The sequence below is a fragment of the Carassius auratus genome, chromosome 29 (assembly GCF_003368295.1).
Source record: "Carassius auratus strain Wakin chromosome 29, ASM336829v1, whole genome shotgun sequence".
In the NCBI taxonomy this organism is placed as follows: domain Eukaryota; kingdom Metazoa; phylum Chordata; class Actinopteri; order Cypriniformes; family Cyprinidae; genus Carassius; species Carassius auratus.
The window spans coordinates 12,992,095-13,014,582 of record NC_039271.1 but is presented as its reverse complement, the minus strand read 5'-3'; the positions used below and the strand labels follow the sequence as shown (position 1 = coordinate 13,014,582).

The 22,488-nt window shown below is 38.2% G+C and overlaps 1 protein-coding gene across 1 annotated transcript in view; it reads right to left on the bottom strand.

Annotated features, from left to right (window-relative positions):
- Positions 1 to 22,488, bottom strand: part of snd1 (staphylococcal nuclease and tudor domain containing 1) — a 158,907-nt gene that overhangs the window by 129,473 nt on the left and 6,946 nt on the right. Inside the window, exons 5-11 of the mRNA XM_026209660.1 lie at positions 22,106 to 22,266; positions 20,410 to 20,501; positions 19,843 to 20,001; positions 18,780 to 18,886; positions 18,327 to 18,417; positions 12,946 to 13,050; positions 2,034 to 2,135 (exon numbers count right to left, since the gene is read on the bottom strand). Coding sequence (XP_026065445.1) covers positions 2,034 to 2,135; positions 12,946 to 13,050; positions 18,327 to 18,417; positions 18,780 to 18,886; positions 19,843 to 20,001; positions 20,410 to 20,501; positions 22,106 to 22,266 — 817 coding nt within the window. The remainder of the gene's footprint in view (positions 1 to 2,033; positions 2,136 to 12,945; positions 13,051 to 18,326; positions 18,418 to 18,779; positions 18,887 to 19,842; positions 20,002 to 20,409; positions 20,502 to 22,105; positions 22,267 to 22,488) is intronic.

Sequence of the window (22,488 nt, the reverse complement as noted above, 5' to 3'; positions counted from 1 at the left end):
TTTGCATTTGAATATCTGGTTACAACCTCGTTTAATTTAATAAAAAAAAAAACTAAATGTTTCATTTACAGAAGTTTTAAGATGCTACTTTTGACTCTGAAGATCGAAGATGATTAATACTATACACTACTAATTTATGTCAAAGCACTTCTGTGCCACTTAATGATCCAAAATTGGATCCTCAAAATGATTGCCGCAAAGCTATCTTTTTGAGCTGGAAAAATTCTGATTGAATCCAAACATTCCCACACTGTCTGCAATGATAAGCAAACAGGCATCTTATCACGCAGAGTGTTGTATAAAACCAACTATCGGTTGACTACCGCTGAGTGCATACACAGGAAATGCAAAAATCTGATCTGAGATTAAACTTGTTGCTTTCCATTTCCTGTCTCTAAAATATTTGCATGATTCCAGGTCAGTGAACCAGACTTCTGTAAAAAGGCAATAAAATATTGGCTTCTAGAAGCAGCCTTGGGTTCATACAAGGATAATATGAAGCTGCATTAGTAATCCATGCATCTAGCGACCATTTATGAGAAAATGTCTGTGTGTGAGGAAATGTGCGGTTATATTTTTTGGTGTTAAATCAAATGGGCCTTATAGACTGGGCTTTTTTTTATTATTCTGCACATAAACACTGAATTGTCTGGGTGAGAAAAGTCTTGAACAGACAATAAAGCGCAGCTTTATACAATCTGCCCATTATACTTTAGTGACTCTCAATATGACAGAATCTTCAGAACATCCCTCACCAGTTTATACCCTGCTGTCCCAATTAGTGAAAGTGACGTGACATTCAGCCAAGTATGGTGACCCATACTCAGAATTTGTGCTCTGCATTTAACCCATCCAAAGTGCACACACACAGAGCAGTGAACACACACACACACACACACACACACACACACACACTGTGAACACACACCCGGAGCAGTGGGCAGCCATTTATGCTGCGGCGCCCGGGGAGCAGTTGGGGGTTCGATGCTTTGCTCAAGGGCACCTAAGTCGTGGTATTGAAGGTTGAGAGAGAAACGAACATGCACTCCCCCCACCTACAATTCCTGCCGGCCCGGGACTCGAACTCACAACCCTTCGATTGGGAGTCTGACTCTCTAACCATTAGGCCACGACTTCTCCTGCAACAACTTCTGAAAAGCACCCCAACAATGTTCATAACTCACATTCATGCTCTTGTTGTGAGTGATTCGATACAATAATCCAGTGACATCAGGAACAAATTCATTTTTAGCTGTTCAGGGTCAAATATTAAATCAGGGTTAAATGTTAAACCATAAATATACTAACGTTCATTGTTTATTCATGTTCATTCATAACGTTAATTTACAATATATATTAGAATAATTATAAATGATTTATGCTAAATTGTAACATTAGATATGTATCTTATTTCATTAAATATTATACAATTATTATAAAAACAAGTTAAATGATTCTTAATGCATTAACTAACTGGGCATTTACTGTTAATCCAAATTAATTAACTTAATCTTTCTCATCATGATCTTTCATCAAAATGTAAACTGGAAACCAGTTTTGTCAGAAACCCTTTGGATTTTTTTAACCCACCCCCCTTCATGCATCTGTCTCATTGAAAGTCTTTTTTATCATCCAAGTATTCTCATAGAAGACGTAGTAAAGATATTATAAATAAATAGCATATTGTGAGAAGTACTGAAATTATACTGCATGGCTTTTACTGTATGCACATATTTGTATGTTAACATCTCAAAATTTCTACTGTTGATGCCCTATGCTTTGCCATTCCTTTGTTTTCTTAAAAAAAAAAAAAAATAAATAAAGAGAAAAGTCATTTGTGCCTCTGTGAATAAAGTCGCTCTGCTCAAGGTCTGTGTGGTCAATGTGTTCAGGGACTCCAAACAGAACACAGAAACGCAGAGTAAGTAAACAACCCTGCATTCATATGCAATGGATAGAAAAACATTTCGAAAGAAAACTTTTATACAGAAAGGCTAAGGCATAATGTGGGAGAACGTCACAAAGTCGCTCACCTTCTTGCCAATGAGCTTCTTTCTCAAGAATTCCCGTGCTTCAAACATATAAGGAATGTCATAGAGTGGACGGAAACGCTTGTCTTTGTCCTTGTTCTTCTCCTGTAGAGTCAGACAGAACAGGGGGAAAGAGAAAGACAGACAGAGATAAGTCAATATACATAAATAAAAAATAGCCTTCATTCCCAAAAAGGCACAACATTTAATCACTTCCTCAGACTTCTTTACAAAATCACCTCTCTTTCCAATTTTATAATTCCCCTACAACCTAATATCTGCCCTTTTCCAACACAACAATGCTAATGTGTCAGGATTGGTAGACGACACGTCTCATTGTCTCAATCTCTTGGTCTTCCAAGCATGTGACCCCACAAGCTACACGAGATGTTCTTGCTGCTACACACATTGATACACTACAAATAGAATTTCCATTTTTCATAAGAAAGGGGAAAAGGCTGTTATTCTCCCAGTCCCAGAGATTGCAGGCCATTTGGCAACAGAAAGCTATGGCATGGCTTCAAAAGAATAGAAAAAGCGCTCAAGTGATTTGGACTGATTCTATGGTGCTTTATAACACTTCATGTTCATTGAAATTGCATGGAGAAAAAGTGACCAGTACATTAATCAAAATATCTTATGCTTCATCAAACTCGGCGACAATGGTGAGTTAAATGATCATTGTATTTTTTGTGAACAATCCCATTAAGAATTAGATGCCGATATTGCTCTACAGCTTTTTTTTTTCAGATTTGGCTTATTCCAAGCAACAACGCTTTGACGCTTGAGGAAAAACCAAAAGCAAAGGCAGAAATAAACTGCAGACAGACAACTAATAACACAGCCAGCATAAGGCATAGCTTGTGGGAGAGTTGAGAGATATCGGACTGGTTTTCCCTAAAGACCAAATCTTTCGGCGAATAAAAGCATATTGGTTTAAAAAGCATAAATCTCAGCGATTTTTAAATCTTCACGCTCTGATTACAGTGAACGTTTATCTGCTTTGCAAATAACACACTTAAAACTACATTAATCTGTGCCTACGTGGTCTGATATTCAGTGTGAAATAAAACTGTATCAACCACCCACTTTTGAGAGCGAGACATCTCTTCTGATGGAGGAGCTTTCAGGATGGCTAAAGAACTGTGCCGATGGAATAGAATACAGACAGAAACGGTGACGGTGAAAGAGGGGACAACCCATTTTCAGCCCGCCTATAAATATCCATGGCAATTCCTTTCCCCCGAGCAAGAAAAGCAGAGGGAGGCCAAGCAGTCTTGCGTAAAGAGTGTGTTTTTTGTGTAAATGTAGATAAGAGAGCAAGCATTCAGGGTTTTGCTAGCTGATCATGAATGTCAGCAAGCATGTTACATACACAAAGACAGTAATCTGTGCTTTTGTTTTGAATATGAGCAGGCTAAAACCATATGATATTTGACCCGTGTGATTGGGAGAGCATACTAATTGAATCTGTAGCATGAAAGTGCCATATGTCAATGATAAAATACTCAGAATCAAGGAACGGATGACCCTGGAAGTCTTACACAATGAACAATTCAATGATTTCATCAAATTATGTCCACTAGACTGCTGTAATGCTGCTGCATAGAAAAATCAACACGCAACAAAAAGCTCTGTCGATAGATGAGAGAAAGTGTCTTTGTCATTGTATTGGGCAAATCAAGTGTTTTCAGCAAAGACACGGCAGTGTGGTCACTGAACCGTGTGAGGAGAAACGAGGAGTTCTGCGAATGGCTGACATGCCAATGTTTGCCCGTTACTGGCTCTTAAAAATGACGGTTTGGATGCATGCAGTGAACGCAAGAACGGTTTCATTCTGCACGGGCTAACAGAACAGAGCCAGATCTGCACAACTATCTGTCAGGTATGATAAGCAAAACAATCATGTGCTGATGACAAACTTACAAACTGAACTAGTACTATACTTCGTTAATTCAAAAATTCCAATTCTGTCATTGCTCTAAACCTTCGTCGTTCAGATGGTCTGTTTTCAAAATGGAGACTGGGGCTGTGGATCTCCACAAATGCACCATGAAAAAAATTCTAATTCTAAACAGTCTAATAATCTTCTCCTCCACCATAGTTTCACCCCCAAATGTTACTATATATGAATTAATATTTCATAATATTTAAACCATACTATCTTGAAAAAAAAAGGAAAACGTTTTTAAAATAATGCAAAGTGCAAGGAAAAGGGTAGTTTACGTCCCATGATATTTTCATAGCCATTAAATGTAAACTTTTGTTCAAACAGTATAATTGTTTTTCAGAACTATAAGAAAGATTTTTCCTTTTCAACTTATTAACCCTAGCATAGCTTCAGAAGGCTCAGATTATACTGCATATATCATATGAAAACCGTGGAATTTTCTTCTTTTGAGTCATCCACTTAATAAAGTCATACCTGTTGGAAAATAATTAGGGTGAGTAAATGACAATTTAAATTTTTTGAAAGAGCATGTGTGTGTGATGTATTATACTTGTTTTTCAGCACCCCTCAGCTCCTGAACATGCCTTTCTCACATACATAGATTTTTGCCTCTTAGCTGCACACATTTTCATTTCTTTTTCTCATTAGCCAATCTCATTATCTTCAGGTGATAAATGTCCTAAGGACTGAATGTGACTGAAGCAGAGAAGGAGAGAGGAGCTCTCGCCACCATTAGGCCAAAGGTTCCTGAGACCTCATTGGAGCTCCTCAATCAGGGAACGACCAATCGCACCCTCAGCAAAGACTGCTTAACAGGAAGTAAGCCACTGCTTGGCACAGATGTCCAAAATGAACCTATTTAAAGAATATTTCACCTAAAATTCAACATTTTCAATTCACTAATGCATTTCAAACCTGTATGACTTTCAGAAGACAAAACATATTTTGAAGAACTGTTTTTGTTAACATAAGTTCTGCTATTATCGGTTATCTGTATCTGTTGATATAAAAAGTCCTATCTGTAAACTATGAATTTAAGACATTTTCTCTATATTGTCCGTGTTCTTCACGTCAATCTTACATGTTGTAAATTGTTTTTTTGCTTTTTTTTAACCAAACACATCCTCACTAATTCAATTGTTAATGTTTTGAGCCTATATTTGAGACAAAAAGGAGTAAGTGTTCAGAATTACATAAGTCCATACAAACAAGCAACTTAAGAAAAGCAAGTTATAAAAATTACAAAATATACAAAAAAATTTATCATCAGAGTCAAAGCTCCACTTTCCACTCAGTTTGTTTATCTTAATGTTCTAAATGCCATTTTGCACATGCAAATTGTTAATGAAGCATATCCTTTTAAATTTCCATTTGATTGCCATTAATGCCAGATAATACTCAGAGAATGTCACTTAAGTAAAATAATTGTTTTTGCACTAAGCAAATGAGCAGCTGAAGGATTGAAAAGTGACACCTTATTTGCCAAGGAAGAACAGGAGACCTGCAAATTGAATGTCATTTTCTAGCTTTAAATTTGTGCCAAAAGAAAAAAAAAACTAAATCTGATTTCATGATTTAATCTTAGTTTATCACGATGCATTCATCAAATATTGCATTTTTCCTTTCATCTTGTGCAGACGAACTTATGCATTTTCAGTGGTAAATGACAGCATGGCATAGATGCTCAATTTGTATTTAACCCATAATATATTCCCTTTAACTTAAACCTTAACAAGTAAAACCATAGAACAGATGAAGCTGTTCTATTCAGCTATAGTGCATCCAATCAAAGCAGGAAAAGCAGAAGTCAATTTAAACTTGATTCAAACATTTCTTTGAATAAAGCAAAAAAAGAAAAAAATAGCCTTCAGCCTCTCCCCTTACATCACCTAAGTCTTGCACGACAGCCAGGAATAGAGTATTATGACCCTCACAATGAGCAATTTAAACTCATACAGCTGCATCACAGATGCCTTAAAAAAATAATCAGCATCCAAGACAGAAATTAGAAATGCCTTCTTAAAATAAATCAGCAGTGACGAACGACAATGATGCATGGAGAAATGAAATTATAGAACAAGAACTGCAGGACACAGAAAGAGGGAAAGAGATAGAAGCAGAGAATAAACAATTGGAATTATCTTTGGAAGCAGAGACATTAAAAATAATTATGGTTAAAGGTATGTCTGTACATACTGTATATGCAAATATATGTTAATGTACACATATATACATATATACATATATATATATATATATATATATATATATATATATATATATATATATATATATATATATATATATATATTAGGGGTGTAACGGTTCACAAAATTCACGGTTCGGTTCGATACGATACACTGATGTCACGGTTCGGTTCGGTACGTTTTAGATACAGCAAAATGCAAAAACATCTCAACTTTTCAGAATGCCGCAAGCGCACCGCGGGTCATGTGACAAGAACTAACCAATCAGCTTCATCCTTTCCCATAACAACGTTGAAAACTCAGCCAAGATGAAGGAACAGCTGATTATAGTTGTATATGGATTGCAATTTTGAAATAAATTTAGTAGCAGAGCTACTGCAAGCGATTTTTAGAGCTGCAAATCCATTTATCCTTCGCTGAAATTTCCGCGTCTCATGGAGAGAGCACGTCATTGTTGCTTGGCAAAGACAGACGCCTCATGAGCGCTTCTGCCCGAGCGCTTTGGAAAGGAGGAGAAAGACGCGCTTAGCGTTTTCCATGCGTTTTTAGGAGCGATATGTGAACGGACCCTAAGGCGCTCGCTCACTCAGCACGCGCTGAAGGCTCATTGCAAAATGTCTAATGCATTTAACAGACCAGAAATATAAGATCCTAAAATAACCAACAGGTCTGGTGTTTGGGTGCACTTTGGATTCCCTGTAAGCTATAATACTGGTGTCTAAATGCTGCAGGCATAGTTTGTTGCGTGCATGTTTCTCCTTTTTTTCGTCTTTTCCCAGATACTGACACAATAAGGTGATGTCAGCGTAAATGAGTTGACATGTTTCAAGTATTCACGCTGGTGTTTTTTTTTTTTTTAAAGCAATGAAGCAACCGCGCGAAGCCCTCACTATATAGGATTTTAGAAAGAATGCAGAGCACTAGTGTAGTGTGCAAACTTACCACAGTGTGGATTTCAGAAAGTGTGCAAAGACTTCACGTGCACACTTACCATAACATGGATTTACAAATAATGTTCTAAGGAGGGGCTCTCATGTCACTCTGATCGAGCAGCTCATAGATGGAATCATGCATCTCAAACAATATGTTTGAGAGTCATCTTCTTTTTCTAGTCTGTTAAACGCATTGGCCATTTTGCAACGAGCCTTCAGCGCGTACTGAGTGAGCGAGCGCCTGACTGAGTCATAACATAACATAAACATAAGTTGGTGTTTTTTTCTTCTTCGGGAGTGTCAGGGGCGTTGCCTGTTACGTCGTTTGGGTTATTGGGCTACCTTGTTGAACGCATATCATTATATTTCTCTTTTTTTTTTTCAAATATAATTAATTAGTCCAACGAACCGTTCGGTATGCATAATGCGTACCGCGTACCGAACCGAAAGCGTCGTACCGAACGGTTCAATACGAATACGCGTATCGTTACACCCCTAATATATATATATATATATATATATATATATATATATATATATATATATATATATATATATATATATATATATATATATATATATATACACACATATATACATATATATGTATATATGTACATACATGCATTATACATTCCTCTGGCCAACTGTTAAATTATCTAAATTAAATACAGTATTTTATATGGAATTCTTTCTTTTTCTTTTTTGAGGTGTGTGGCACCTCATCTCTGTCCTTGCCTAGGGCACCCATGTGAGTCATGCTTAACTTGTATTGAACCCAGAACATTCCATTAAAAAGAATAGAATTCCGGTTTACAACATCCATGGGTCATTACTCTCAAATGATTGGAAGTTTGCTCGAATTCCAATAGTCAACCGATCCTGAGGCAAAGCAGAGATGTCTGCAAGAAAAAGCCTGACCAACCAAGTGTGAGATGAGCCATGGAACCATACAGTGACCCCAGACAGAGGCCACAGGACACACACACACACGCACACACACGCACGCCTTCAGCAAGCAGGCACAGCAGATACACAAACTATGAAAAGACACAAAGTGGCATCAGACGAATTACACGCTGAACTCAAACACACTGAGTAAGGTGACGGAAAATAACATGTCATGAAGTGTCTTTCAATGACCGATACATTATATATGCTATATCTGCAGGGAAGACGGGGGTACGGTGTCTTTGGCTTTAAACCCAGATGTCAACATTTCCCCTGCAGTCCCCTCACACACACATACAATGGGAGTGAGGATGACTCATTGAGCTGATGACATAACTCCTCCCCCTCCACATCCTTGTGAGTGCTCCTAAAACGGCTGACACCACCACCACGCAGCTGGAAATAGCTCGCCATGGGGCAAAAATAAGCCTCCATCTGGCCAAGTGAGTGAGGGGGGAGAAATGAATGAGGACTAGAAATTAGGCATGGCACTTGAAATCACGTTTCTCTCAAAAGGATAGTTCACCCAGTCAAAAATGGCATGATGACAATGCCGAAATGCCAATGGTTCAGTGTAGTACACAAATGCAGTATTTTTATTTTTTTTTGTAAGACATGGTCATATTTGTGTTTCTACTTTTGGGTGCCAGCCCTAATTTTAATTAGGGGTGTTCATTTTAACCAGTTAACCATTAAGAATGTTGACAGATTAATACAATCAGTTAAATGGTTAAAAAAAGTCATTTGTTTATTTTCAAGAATTTATCAAAATATTTTAATAGTTTGCTGCATGGTTATAATAAGTTGCAAATAATAAGTCACATTTTATCATTTCATTCAGAAATAGGCCTAACGCAGACACAATATTTACAAACATTATAATAAACATTGTAAACATAGCTAGGCTATTACAGTTCCCCTTTAGAATTTAGAAAAGAACAAGAATTAAAAATAGGTCATATTTAAGTTATAGCAATATAAACGACAAGCCAAAACGAATTAATTTAGGCTAAAACGAAACCAATGCTGGGTCTCTCATTTGACACAAAATCAAATGTTTCCGTATTCGCGATGCATTTGAATGCCATATTATTATTATGTAGCCTACTTCCCTGTTCCCTCGCATTCCAATATCCACGTAAAACAAAATGTTTTGCATATCATCATGGCAGTTTGATGATAACCCTTAATGGCACTGATTGTACTACATATTTAAACTGAGCAGTGTGGGGGAGAGAGAGAGAGAGAGAGAGACACTGGGCAGCAGCTGTCAGAGTTCATCTTAGCGTTGGTCAACACATCTGGCCATAAATCCCCCCATGGTCCTCACAGCAAGAGAGAGAGAGAACAGTACAGACAATCACACAGACCCCGAGGCTGGCCTGAGGTCAGGTTTGTCTCTTTGAGTTGAAGTGTTTGTACAGCATGGCACAGGGATAACGCTTTCACACTCTGTATTGAATTGAAGAGAGTGTTTACAAATCAGGACGAGAAAATGTGTGCCAATTTTAAGAACGGGGTAATTTTGAAACCAAACGGCAATACAGTGAACTGAAATTTTAAATCACACAAATGGACCTGGACTTTTGTTTACAGTTCAAAGTGCCAACATTACATTTGTCCTGTGCATCCCTGAGATGCACCATCCCTGTGAAACATTCCATGGATTCACATGGCTTCATTACATTGGTTTCCCTGGATTTACATTTTTCCGTTTCATAACATTTGGTTAGAATATGGTGTAGTGAACTCTACAACACTAAATATGAACAACAGGTGTGGTCACATGTACTGCTTATGACATTTTGCCAATGTGACCTCCATATTAAGGGTGCATTTAGTGTGACATCATTACCTGCATCTCGCATATTGTGCAACTTTAAACTCTTAATTTTGCCTCTCTATGTGTGCATGAAACACACCGAGTGCTCACAATGTGCATGAGCACAAACCGAAAGCCATTACCATTAGCCATATAAAACGAAAGCAAAAGAGTGACTGAAAAAAAATGTTTGCAGCTGTTCTGAAACCATTGTACAGCTGTTGTTTGCATATTCGCAGTTTAAATTAATTACGATAGTTACTGTGTGCTAAACTCCTGCAGACGTGCTAGCCAGAATTGATTAGCTTGATGAAAAGATTACCAGAGATCCTGTACTAATGTAGCATCATGTCAAGGTTAATGTAGCATTACATTAAAGAGTAAAAATATAGGTAGCCTCCCCTTTTCGATTGCAGAGGAACCGCTCTTGAATAACTATCAACACATCTGCAAAGGGTCATTGTGTTTGATGGAGTGAATAAAACGCAATGAACTTTTCTTCATTCCAACTCTTAGGATGATTTTACAATACACTACATTAACTGCTTGTAGAATTTATTAGAAACAATAATAACCTAATCTCCATCAGGGCCCTTTGAACCAAAGAGAGTGAACAGATATGTTTAATTGTTTGGTACTCTGCTGACTCTCAGTTGACTTTTATTCAGACCATAGAACACGGTAAGAGGTCATGTGTGCCATGACAGCATCATTATTGATGAAACCTCAATGACTGTAATGCATTAATACAGGCACAACTTTGCACACTTCTCTCTCTCCATCTCTTTCACCCTAGTCAAAAAGCAGAGCAGAGCAGGGAAAACATACTGCAAGAACATCAGGTGCAGAGATGCACTACAGAAGATACAGTCAGTAAACTGAACAGTAGTGGAGGTTTCAAAATACGAAGTACCTCCCTCATATCCTCTACAACATGCCTGTACCAGGAAAAACACTGCCGTCACAGCAGACAAAAGGTAGAAGGCAACATACAAATCTTTTCTACTAGGATGCTTTTATCTGGTTGGTTTTTAAAGGCAGCAGAAATGTATCCAGAGCTGCCTATGGTAAAACAGCATCTGATGCAGCAGTTAAAAAGTGTGAATTTATGCACATTATAAAACATTAAAAAAGCAAAAATGTGTCATTTAATTTATAGAGATTTTTTTCTTTTTTACTAAATATGTACTTAAATATCTCTAAAGTTCACACGAATTGGCTTTAGATCATTAGATATGATGTTATGGCATTGTGAAATCTGGTCTGAAACTGTAGTTAAGTCACCGATTGACTGTGGAGCGAGGTAGCTGCCATAGGTGTCAGACACATGCATGCAACCAAACACAGACGTATGGTCACCAAGGTATTATGATAATTACACCATGATGCTTGATACACAAACTCCCCGCCATCTGATCTACCTTCTGTAGCATGAAGACTGTAACAAAATGGGATTTACAGTTTTCTGAGGAAAATATATTCCTGTGCTAAACTCACCACAATGCAAGAGTGTTGTGGATGGTTGCCAGGTCATTGTTTTGCAGTTGTTGGTTAGGGGTAGCTTTAATTGGATGGTTCATCCAAAAATGAAAATGCTGTCAATTTAAACACCTTTATGATGTTATAAACCCCAAAAATTAATAATCCTCAGAAAAAAAAAGATGGTAGTATGAATGTTGGCAACCAAACAGTTTTGAATAACATTGGCCATTGACTGTATGGACAGAAACAGACATTTCTCAAATTATCTTCTTTCATTGACACAGGTTCAGAACAACAGGAAGGTGAGGAATTTAGATTCTAAGATTCCAAAGGATCAGTTTCCCGTCTTTTTGTCAAAATCTGGCTTTCAGGTTTATCTTTCGTGAAAAATAAACCAGTCAAAAAATTGGAATCCCTAGTTCGTCTCATGCCTCCGAACGAAGCACATTTGAGATCTAAATACATCCGTAATCTTTATTGTTTTGTAATCATCACTGATCTGATTAAAGCCATCTTTAAGCTGCCAGGATAGAAACACGCTGTGATTCGAATGCTCACTGCAGCCCGGTATCCATAGATACAGAGCCACGGCTCCGCTTCTCAGCTCTCTGTTTACATGTCCATGACAAATTGTGACTCTCTGAAAAGCCTACTTTAAAAATAATCACAAACTTCATCAAAGATTTGCACATATTGCTGCATCTATCAAAACTACAAGAACACAAAAATATTTTCCTGCAAAAACATGCATGCAGCTGCAGATTGCGGTTATTTAAAGCCTTTTCAATTAACTACATGTCTTTAATAAACTACCAATTTGCAAAAATCAACACCGAAGTTAATATTTTTCCAACATGATGAATCACCGTATCTTATTACAGGAGGTCAAGGGTCAAGAAGAGGGTGGCTAATCGCAACGAGACGTTTACACTCCAATTTTAACTGCTTTGAGTTTAACATTCAGCTTTCAGACACACACACACTTTGCTAGACAAAGCACCCATTACACATCAACTCTCATTAACTGCCTTAATGGGCATGAATAAGAATAGACTTTCCCCATTCCTGAGCATTTGAAAACTGCAAAAATGTGTGCGCGCATACACAGTCCCACGAAATGATGCTTCCATATTAATTTGTTAACATCTAGCAAATCAAAAGTGAGCATCTGAAAATTGCATTGATTGAGCGGGACACATTTGACATTAATAGATGAGGATGAGAGAGATTAATCGAGAACGTGTGCTCATTACGGGAGAAGATCTATAGGGCTTTTGGCTGCAGTGCAGCACTGGTGTGTCAGAGAGAGAGGAGGGGGGGGGGGGGGTTGGTGATGGGCTGATGGGCTTCTGTCTCTAGCTCCCCCTGGTGTCCAGCAAAGACATCGCTCTGAGATCGGAGTGTGAAAGATGCATGGAGGCAGGAGATCGGCACTTTTAAGAGATGGAGGGGAGGGAAAACCTTCACATCAGCACTTTGCAAACAGCGTAGCAGACAGCCGGCACCCTGTGGATTCAGTAATGGCCTTAGTGACAGGGGTACCCAAGGACAGACATGCATTAATTTGTACCTCGCCTTCAAGCCTCGGGGGCCTGATGCTGGACAGGTGGATGGTCTTGAGTTCCCCAGAGTTCAGCTTCACCACAATGGCATCTGCGTTCATGACTTGCATCACCTGTACAGAAGAGGGCAAAAAGAAAATTCAGTAAATGCAAAGAGTCAACCCATTAACAATGAATCCTGGCATAATTTACTTAAAGGAGGTTTGACATTATGATTAGGTCATAAGACAATCAATAACAGTGACATTTTATACTACAGGTTTCCAAACTACACAAATTAAGCCTTATTTGAATATTTATTCATCCATAATATAGGTTTTTGTCCATTTCGAAGCATGACAGACACAGTGAACTGTTCTTTAAAAAAAAGAGAGATTATAACTCTCCATACAAGCAGGTGGCAGTAGTCTATATTCATCATTCATAAACAAAAACTCACGCAACTAGTGCCAACGATACAAAGCACACTGCAAAAACTGGGTTAACAGACACACGACAGCCCGTCATTTAGCTGGATGTGTCTGCCTTAAAAGTAAGTGTTTGAAAGTCAAAAATGGAAAAAAGCCTTTGGGATGGTTGCATTTTAAATTTAGCCCACTTGCAACACCACATCTACAGTGATGAAAACACTTTGTTTTGAAAAAGTTACCACATACAACAAGTTGTGAGAATTTTTTCGCACTCAAATTGCCTGCAGTGATCAATTTTTATTTTTTTTATATTTTTTTTGTAAAGACTATGATGTTTTCAGCCTGTTTATTGAACATTTGTCAGTCACCCCGATATTCATGAGTGATGTCGAAAGTGTGCAAGTAGGTGTTAGAAAGAGAACGAGAGGTGGTGAGCAAGTCACCGCTCCACTGGGAGGACGGGAGAGACTCACTTGTTGCCAGAGAAACGTTACTATACTCCACCACGAGCCTTCTGCAGTACAAAAGCGAACAGCTGCAAACAAAACACTTCTCCCACACTCTGTTCTCAAAAGAACAACCCTCCTCTCTCCGATTCTCTCATCCTACCACCATTACCTCACCATTTCACTCATATAAGACAATGAAAGCGAGCCGACAGGGAACACAAAGGAACTGAGAGAACGAGAGGATGGGAACGGTCCATCATTTTTATTTAGAAGAAAAGGAACAGGAAGAGGATTAAACGGAGCACTTAGAAGTGTGCCACAGCATTTGTTTAACAACAGATCTGCTTAAAAAAAAATAGATTAAATAGTCTATATGGACATGCCCCTTTCAATATAGAAAAAGACCACTTTATTTTCATTTATTTTAATATTTTACATTTTCAGGGTTGTTGTGGGTAGTTGCAAAAGCTCTGCAATTGATTAATCAAAATAAAACCATTTATTATAACAAGAACACTGAAGATAATAATAGTTATAATACAATAAGAAAAACAATAATAATAACAACAACAATTATTATGATTATTATTGAGTGATACTGATAAATAAATCACAATTTTGCCCAAATTGCACAACTACCTAACTAACTAACTGATGCACTAAATAAATACATAATTATTTTCAGGATTCCAATCCCATCCCATCCCAATCTCAAAGTCTCTGACAGCTTGATTCCCTTCTTTTTTACTCCATGGGATTTTTCATTGTCTAATCACTCAAAGAGAAAAGGCAAACGGCGTGAAGCATTGACATGCAGGTTTTGTGACATCTGTTGTGTACATGGACAAACCGTCCAAGAAGACAAATGTCACAAAAGCTCTGACGTTTAGAACCACGTCCGAGTCGATCATATCCATATCATCTCATATGATCATTAATGCATGTTATTTCATAGAGGAGTCATTGATGTGGAAGATGACTTGCGTCTGTTGCGGGTCTGGGTAATGGATCAGATATAATCAGACCTGAACAGACAGGGGAATGCCTCAAAAATACATGCATTATCTAGATCTGAGCAATTGAAGACAAAATTACAGTCTTCAGTGGGACGTGAACAGGAAAGAAGGATGATATGAGCACGATAACAACACAGGCTGACAAATCGTCTGACTTTACACTGTATCTTCAGCTGGAAATGAAAAAAAACATTCAGCTGGAATGTCACCGTTTATGTGTGTGTTCCTAAATGCACTCAGTCCCAAATCAACCAGGTCATCTGAGCAAATCAGTGCTTTTATTTATCAATGTGGTAGCAGAAGAGCAGAACTGGGAGCAGTAAGAAGAACATTTTGCCGTTTCATTGGCAGTCACACATGCAAGGCACTTCACCGCAAGCTGCCAACAGGGATCTACAGCCCAGATCCATGACTCACTCTGGTACTGCAGCCCATTGAACGTGACAGGGAGCTACTGCCACCTACAGAACATGACTGGAATTACATCTAAAAGGACACCACACAGCAAAAGAACATTCAAATGTTTGGTACCATTTAAAAAACAATAATAATCTAATCAACTTTAGTGCAGTTTTATTTATTTTTTCTCTATACTTCCTCATACTGGTATATTTAACATTAACAAAAACATTTTAAAAAGTAGTGCCATTGTATTAAGAATGGTACTTCCAATACATGCCATAGTACTGAATGATTTTCATATTTACACTACCATTCAAAAGTTTGGGGTCACTAAGATTGTATGTTTTGGAAATAAATGTCTCAAGTCAGAATTTGTTTTAATGTTGCAATAATGTTATTACATTATAGGCAAACTCTTTTTGAACATGTGAAGAACAGGAAATGCAAACCAATTAAAATAGCTAGACCTGTATACCAGGACAGAGATATGGCTTACAAATACTTGCCATTCTGCTTTTGTCAGTAGCTTTCTCTCTCTCTCACACACACACACTCACTTAAACACACTTGTGCACAATTTCAAAGTCTATCTTCTTTTTCTCCCGGCTCAGAGAGATCTGAGGCAAGCTAAAGCTCATATTAATGTTTTATTCTTCACTTCTGGTATTTTCTGACTCAGGCAAAAACACACTTTTGTGTCTGCGGATTTTGAAACTAATTCTGTAAGCAGATTGCAGTGCAACACCTTTACATAACCAAAGGCCGAGCATGAATAATTGAAAAGTCTTGGAAGTTCACTGAAACAACCTTACTTTAAGGAGAATGAAGAAACTTTCTGCAAAAGCACAGTTGCTGACTTAAAAGAGAGCACACAGTGTCAACATATCAATTAAGACCAGGCGGCAGCGGTTTAGACAACGTTAACAAACCTTATTGATGTGGCAGTATCAGTACTGCCGCTGCAAAAAGTAACTTAACATGAATGTCAACATGAATCAGCATTTATACAAGATTTACTTCAAGAATATCTTACCGACCTCAAACATTTGAACGTATTAAGAGGAAGAAACAAAAGCAGGTAGATTTTGGTTTCATGTTCAATCTTGATAAAAAAGTTATCATTGCCTTTTTCTTTCCTCGTGCATTCTAGACACAGGGACGTGAAAGCAGATATTCAGTTTTAATTTAGGGGGAGCGCTGGAGGCTGCAGCTGAACTGAACCATTGAGACGGCCCAAGGCTGACTTTAACAGAGTATGCAAAATGAAATGAAACACCTGAGACCTGAAAGGCCTGCCTCGCTGACAGACACAATAGAGAACAAGGCATCAGGGAGACGAGGACGTCAACCGCAGTCAGCACTTTAAGAGACTGCGGTGCTCCAATATTCTTCAGAAGGCCCTGTGATAAAGTGGTCTGAAGAGGAGACGGTCGTTTGTTATCATGCCTGGACTCAGCTGGTGAAATGTCATGCTGGTATGGAAGCGTTGACCTAAACTCTGCCGAATTCTCCTCATGTTATTTTTAGACGTTATAAGTGCAGCAAGCCTACATCTAGAGATCAAGGGTTTGGCCGTAGGGCCTGAGGGCTGAGTTTAGATTAACAACTTTAGGTGACCTTCAGTGAGAAACATCAGAAGCACTTTTGACGAGTTCAAAAATGCAACACCAGCTATTAAAGAAATTAGTGGTTTGACCGTACAGATTTCTGACTAGGGCTGTGCAAAAAATCAAATGCGATTTTCATGCGCATATTGTCAGTAATGGCACTCCTGTGATTAGCAGTATATCTCCAGCACGTGCGTTCAGATCAGGATTGCCAGGTTTTCGAAAAACAAAACCTGCCCAATTACTTCTCAAAACTAGCCCAATCGCGTTTCCAGGAGGTTTGCCGATAAAAATTGCTTCCCAGGGTTAAAATAAACGTTTTTTTGGCAAGGTTGCCTTGGTAAAATTCGCATTTTAGGGGCTAAACATCAAGTTTTTGGGATTCGGGGTCGCTTCGACCCGCGGACATGAAAAACAACCGCAGACTTGGTAACACTGGTTGGCCTTTACTACACAGAGCCGTAGTTCACAGAAAATCCAAACAAAATCGGTTTCAAAATCGGAGGCGATTCTTTGTTGATTTTGAAAGTGATTTTGTGTTAGTTGTCGGTAGACTACGGCTCTGTGTAGTAACTGCCGCTCCACCTGAAGCAGTGTTGCCAAGTCCGCAGTTGTTTTTCATGTCCGCGGGTTGAAGCGACCCCAATACCAACAACGTGATATTTAACCCCTAAAATTTTACCAAGGCAACCCAGCCAAAAAAACATGTATTTTAACCCTGGGAAGCAATTTTTATCGGCGAAGCTCCTGGAAACGCAATTGGGCTAGTTTTGAGAATCAAGTGGGCCGGATTTGTTTTGAAAACCTGGCAACCCTGATCTGAACGCACGTGCTGGAGATGTAATTCTAATCACAGGAGCGCCTTTACTGACGAAATGCGCACGAAATAACAATTCGATTTTTTGCACAGCCTTATTTCTGACGGCTCGTTTTGTGGGTCAAAGGCAGGAATAGGTCAAGTAAATAAAAAGTTACAACGGACACTGTCAACGTAAAACAGCTGCCATTGGGTTGCACATTAATCCTTTTAATTTCATAACTCAAAGATTTTTTTTTTTTCTTCTTTTAAAAATGTAATATGTGTGAATGTACACATCTTAATCATTACCCCCAAAAAGTTTAATCATGAGGGTCCACAGGGGTTCTCTCTATGATACAATTTCCTGTTTTGAGAATTTCAGTTTGCTGATTGCTCCTCATTATTTTGATTTATTTTACTTTTGGTTATTTATAATAGTTTAATGTTGTAATTAAACGAAGTAGCAACAGATAATTTCTTAAATATCATGACATAGATTTCTATGTAACAGATCATCCAAAAAAGGGCTTTTGATGAGACTTTCTGCATTCATTTTGGCTTTCATTATTTTGATTTAATTTAATTCAGAAAAGAGGAATACATCTGAACAAATAAGCTGGATAAATAAGCATTGTGTCATTGACCCTTGTATCACTATAAAGCCTGGACGGATTGAAACCGAATGTGTGAGTGTACAAAAACTCACCTTTGCAACAAACTGTCTGTCCTTCTGGTCCAGATTGGCTGTGGGAGCTACATAGTCCTTCCAGATTCTCACTTTACGCTCTTTCGCTGATCTGCAGGGTTTGGGAGAGAGAGATAAGACATTTGACCAAAATGAAGCACAGCAAAAAAGGACAGCCACATATTCACTTAATTGGATTAAAGACACAACCTTGTGTGCTCCTATCATTTTTCATTATGATTGTGTCTAATGCTTCAGTAATCCAGCAGGTGGGCATCATGTTCTTGAATGTTCTTGTGTGATAAGTTGCCACATTTGCTGAACTATTGTGCCGAAACATGAAATAAGAGCAACTTGCGAAAATTCTTAAGCATTTATCAAGCTGCTCAGTCTGATCCAACAGCCCAATTGTCAGGCTTATTTGAAATGAACAGTGAACTAGGGCTGACAACTGTCCGACTGACAAGCACTGACCGTTCTGCCGCTCTGAGTTTCTCAGCACCCTGCGTGTAAACAGCCATGGACCAGTCCACACAACGAGCAAAGCCCTCCTTCAACAGCAACTCTGTGATATTCCCATTCTGTAATGACCACACAAACAAACACAAGGATATCATGTTAGCGAAGAAATTCATAAGAAACTGAGAAAAGAGAAAGAGAAGGGGAGGAAACCTGACAATGTGAAGCTTTGCTGGCTTTCTCAACAGAAAGAGACACTAAGGTGAATGTGCATACTACTGTTCATGAGCAAAACATCCTCACACATTGTGTGACACGGATTATGTCTGACACTCTGATTCGCAAGAACTATGACGCTAGGAGGCTTTACACATTCTTGGCATTGAAGGGCCTTTACAACAAACATGTGCATAATATATTAAAGTCTGGACCTGTAGATCCACACCATGTATTAATGATTACAGCCTTGGTTTTTAATGAATTATAAACACTGAGGATGTCAAAAGTGCCAGTGTTTCAGTCTTTCAGCTTTTTGAAAGTTTATTTGAATGCTTCGTATTGGCTTGGTATTTACTTTAAATAAAACCTTTGATCTTTAAACAATTTTTACTTTGTCCTAAAGTTTCTTCCTAACCATTTACTTGCCTCGAAAAACAGTTTGAGATAACAATGTTCACTTAAAAATGGGCATTATTGCTGTTGTGGTAACAAACATGGTATGCTTCCCTTTTCCTTAGGAATTTAGTCTATGTCATTGTGGCATGCATGTTAAAAACGCTATATGCTTGATGAAAACTTGATTAGCGATGATAGTGATGATTTATTTCTATCTGGTATTGTTCAAAAAATATTAAGCAATAGACAAACTTCAAGCTATCTTACTCGATGTGACTGACTGTACTTACTTTACAGGTTTTTTCCAACTGAGAAAGTCCATCTCATGCGAGATTTTGGATCGAGACTTTATTGCTCTAGCCTAAATCTGAACTAGGAGGAACTCACAGGGTTTACACTCTTGTTCAACTGCAGTTATTAGAGATCAAACAGAAAGCTGATCGGGGATGATCTGGCTTCATACCGGGTGCAAGATGGTCCCCAGAATGACCTGGTTGGGACAGGACTCCAAAATGATCTGCACGTCTCTCTGAAGAAGTCTGGACTCCGTGAAGAACTTGGCCTCTGCTGAAAAAGGCTCGGGGGTCTCGCTGCCATCTGCCTCCCGTTTAAACGTAGGGCACTGGAGATGCAGATTTTCCATAAACATTACAGGAAATATACATTTTCTGAAATCTACTGGGAAATACTAAGAAACAAACCCCAGAAAACAAATCACAATAATCCTTTACAAAGAATGTAAACCCTTTCCTGATAATTCACTGAGTGAAAACTCCAACACACTTAATTTAGCACAGTTATGGAGTTCATTTTTTCATGATTAGTCAGATGACGCAGTAAGATGGTCTACTGAATTCATGGAACAGGTCTGGTCTAAGAAAACCTAGAGGGAATCTCTCAAGGCTACCCCTCAAGAGATACATAGAAATGAACTAATGAGAAACTGAGAAATATCGGTCTCAAGGGTTCTGCTGAAAGAAATGGGGTTTCTTTTAATCATAGCATTACACAGAGAAGGACTGAAACTCACCTTGACTCCAGACAGCATGACTGTCACCAGATAGTAGTCGGGCAGAAGCAGTGCCCGTACTATGCAGCCATCACGCACATGTTCAATAATGGCTGTGTGGGTATATGAGAAACAGCATCTGTTTCACACAATTAAAATTACAGTACCATTCAAAAGGAGTCAGTAACACTTTAAAAAGAGTATATTTTATCTAAAGTACAGTAAAAACAGTAATAAAATATAAAGTAACATTTCTATTTTTAATACATTTTCAAATGTATTTTTCTATGATGGAAAAGCTGGATTTTCAGCATCAGCGATCGGTGTCATATGATCCTTCCAGAAATCATCCCAATATGCTGATTTGGTGCTCAAAAAAGCATTTAATTTTCAATTTTAGAGAACTCTCTGAAGTCCAAAAGAACTCAATTTATTCAAATTAAAAATCTTTTCACATCATAAAAGGTCTTTACTCTCACTTTTGATCAGTTTAATGCATCCAAATCTCACCGACCCCAAACTTTTGAATGGTAGTGTACAAAATTAAACACCATAGTTTAGGGTTTAAGAAAAAAATTACAACAATACCAGTGAAAGAATGATGTATATAGCACTATGAACTCTCTCTGCAATTATTGTAATATTTTAAACTAAGACAATTCAGCATGTTGGTTTGATTCTAACTTTGTTTTTTCCGATTCAAATTGTCAGCCCACTTCACAGAAAGTTGACGTGGTGTCACAGCATGTGGGTAGCTGCCAGTATGTAAACAGGCCTCTCCAGCTCTGCATGGTACTCACTTTTGAACAAAACAACAAATTGGCATGTTTAAAAAAAATCACTCGGCATTACCGCACAGCGACGTGAAATAATTCGCTAAGAAGGTGAATCACAGCCACGCTGGTAAGGGTCATGTGGCCAAGTGTGTTTAAATTTAATATTACGAGCAATGTCGCAACTTTGACTTCTGATTAGCATCTAATAAGCTTGTTAGTGAAGAGGGGAAAACGGGGCACTTTTCTATAGCATTTAATGACTCAGTTGTACGTTTGCAGTGAGCTGGCTAGCCCTCTGATAGAGGTTAACTCTCATCAGGGTTAGTATTCATTTTAAATAGAAGAAATGAGCTGTGTGCAGAGCTGTGAAGAGAGAGAGAAAAAAAGTGCTTCTGGAAGAAAAGTGAGACATTGCACTAGTGTTTTATTGTGCATAATTTCAGCTTTTGTCTGAAGAAAATGCATGCAGTAATTTTAAAGTGTTCTGGGTAAAAAGAAAACAAGTCTTTATGGTATTGTGGTCCCTAAATATGGCACCAGTACTTCCGGTGTGACTTAATATATTCTTGATATTTTCAAATATTACATCATTTAAGTTTAATATCTGCAATTATCAAATTCACAAAATCTTTTTAGTTGTAATGAAACTAATGATTGTGCTTTTTTGTAGATTATTTGTTTAGAACAAAAATAAAACCTATACAGCACAATTTTATACATAAATGAAATTTTAACCACTGATGACAGACAGTCAGATAAACAGACAGACAGATTCAGAGAGACTCTAATTTAGTCAATGTACTGCTTTCCTTTCCATGTATCTGCATACATGAATATGACATTTGGACTTGATCTTGAACACTAGTGATGTTCGCACCAGCATTGGTACTGGGCCTCAAGAGTACAACATGTGATCTACAAACGTTCGTCACACATCTTACCGTTGACTGGTTTCTGGTGGAGGGAGTCCACAAAGTTGCGGGGGTTCTCGATGGTATACTTCAAATCTCGAATGGTGTGTGCACCTCCACCCTCCGACCACAAACCCTTTTTAGCAGCCTTGGCTTGGTCCTCCAAATCACACAGTCTGGCCTGCTCAGGACTGAAACATCCAGAGAGTCCAGTAAATATCAAGTTACAAACCACAGAGTTTACCACAAGAGTTCTGAGAGCTAAACTAAGACGACAAGATCTTTTCTAGACTGCTTTTCTTTCCTCTCTGGACTTCAATGCACTGAGCAGCAGATGTTGAGGTCTCTCATGTACGGCAGCCTCTTTTTCTGAGGCCTTGATGAGCTCTTCAAATGAGTTTGTTCATTATCAA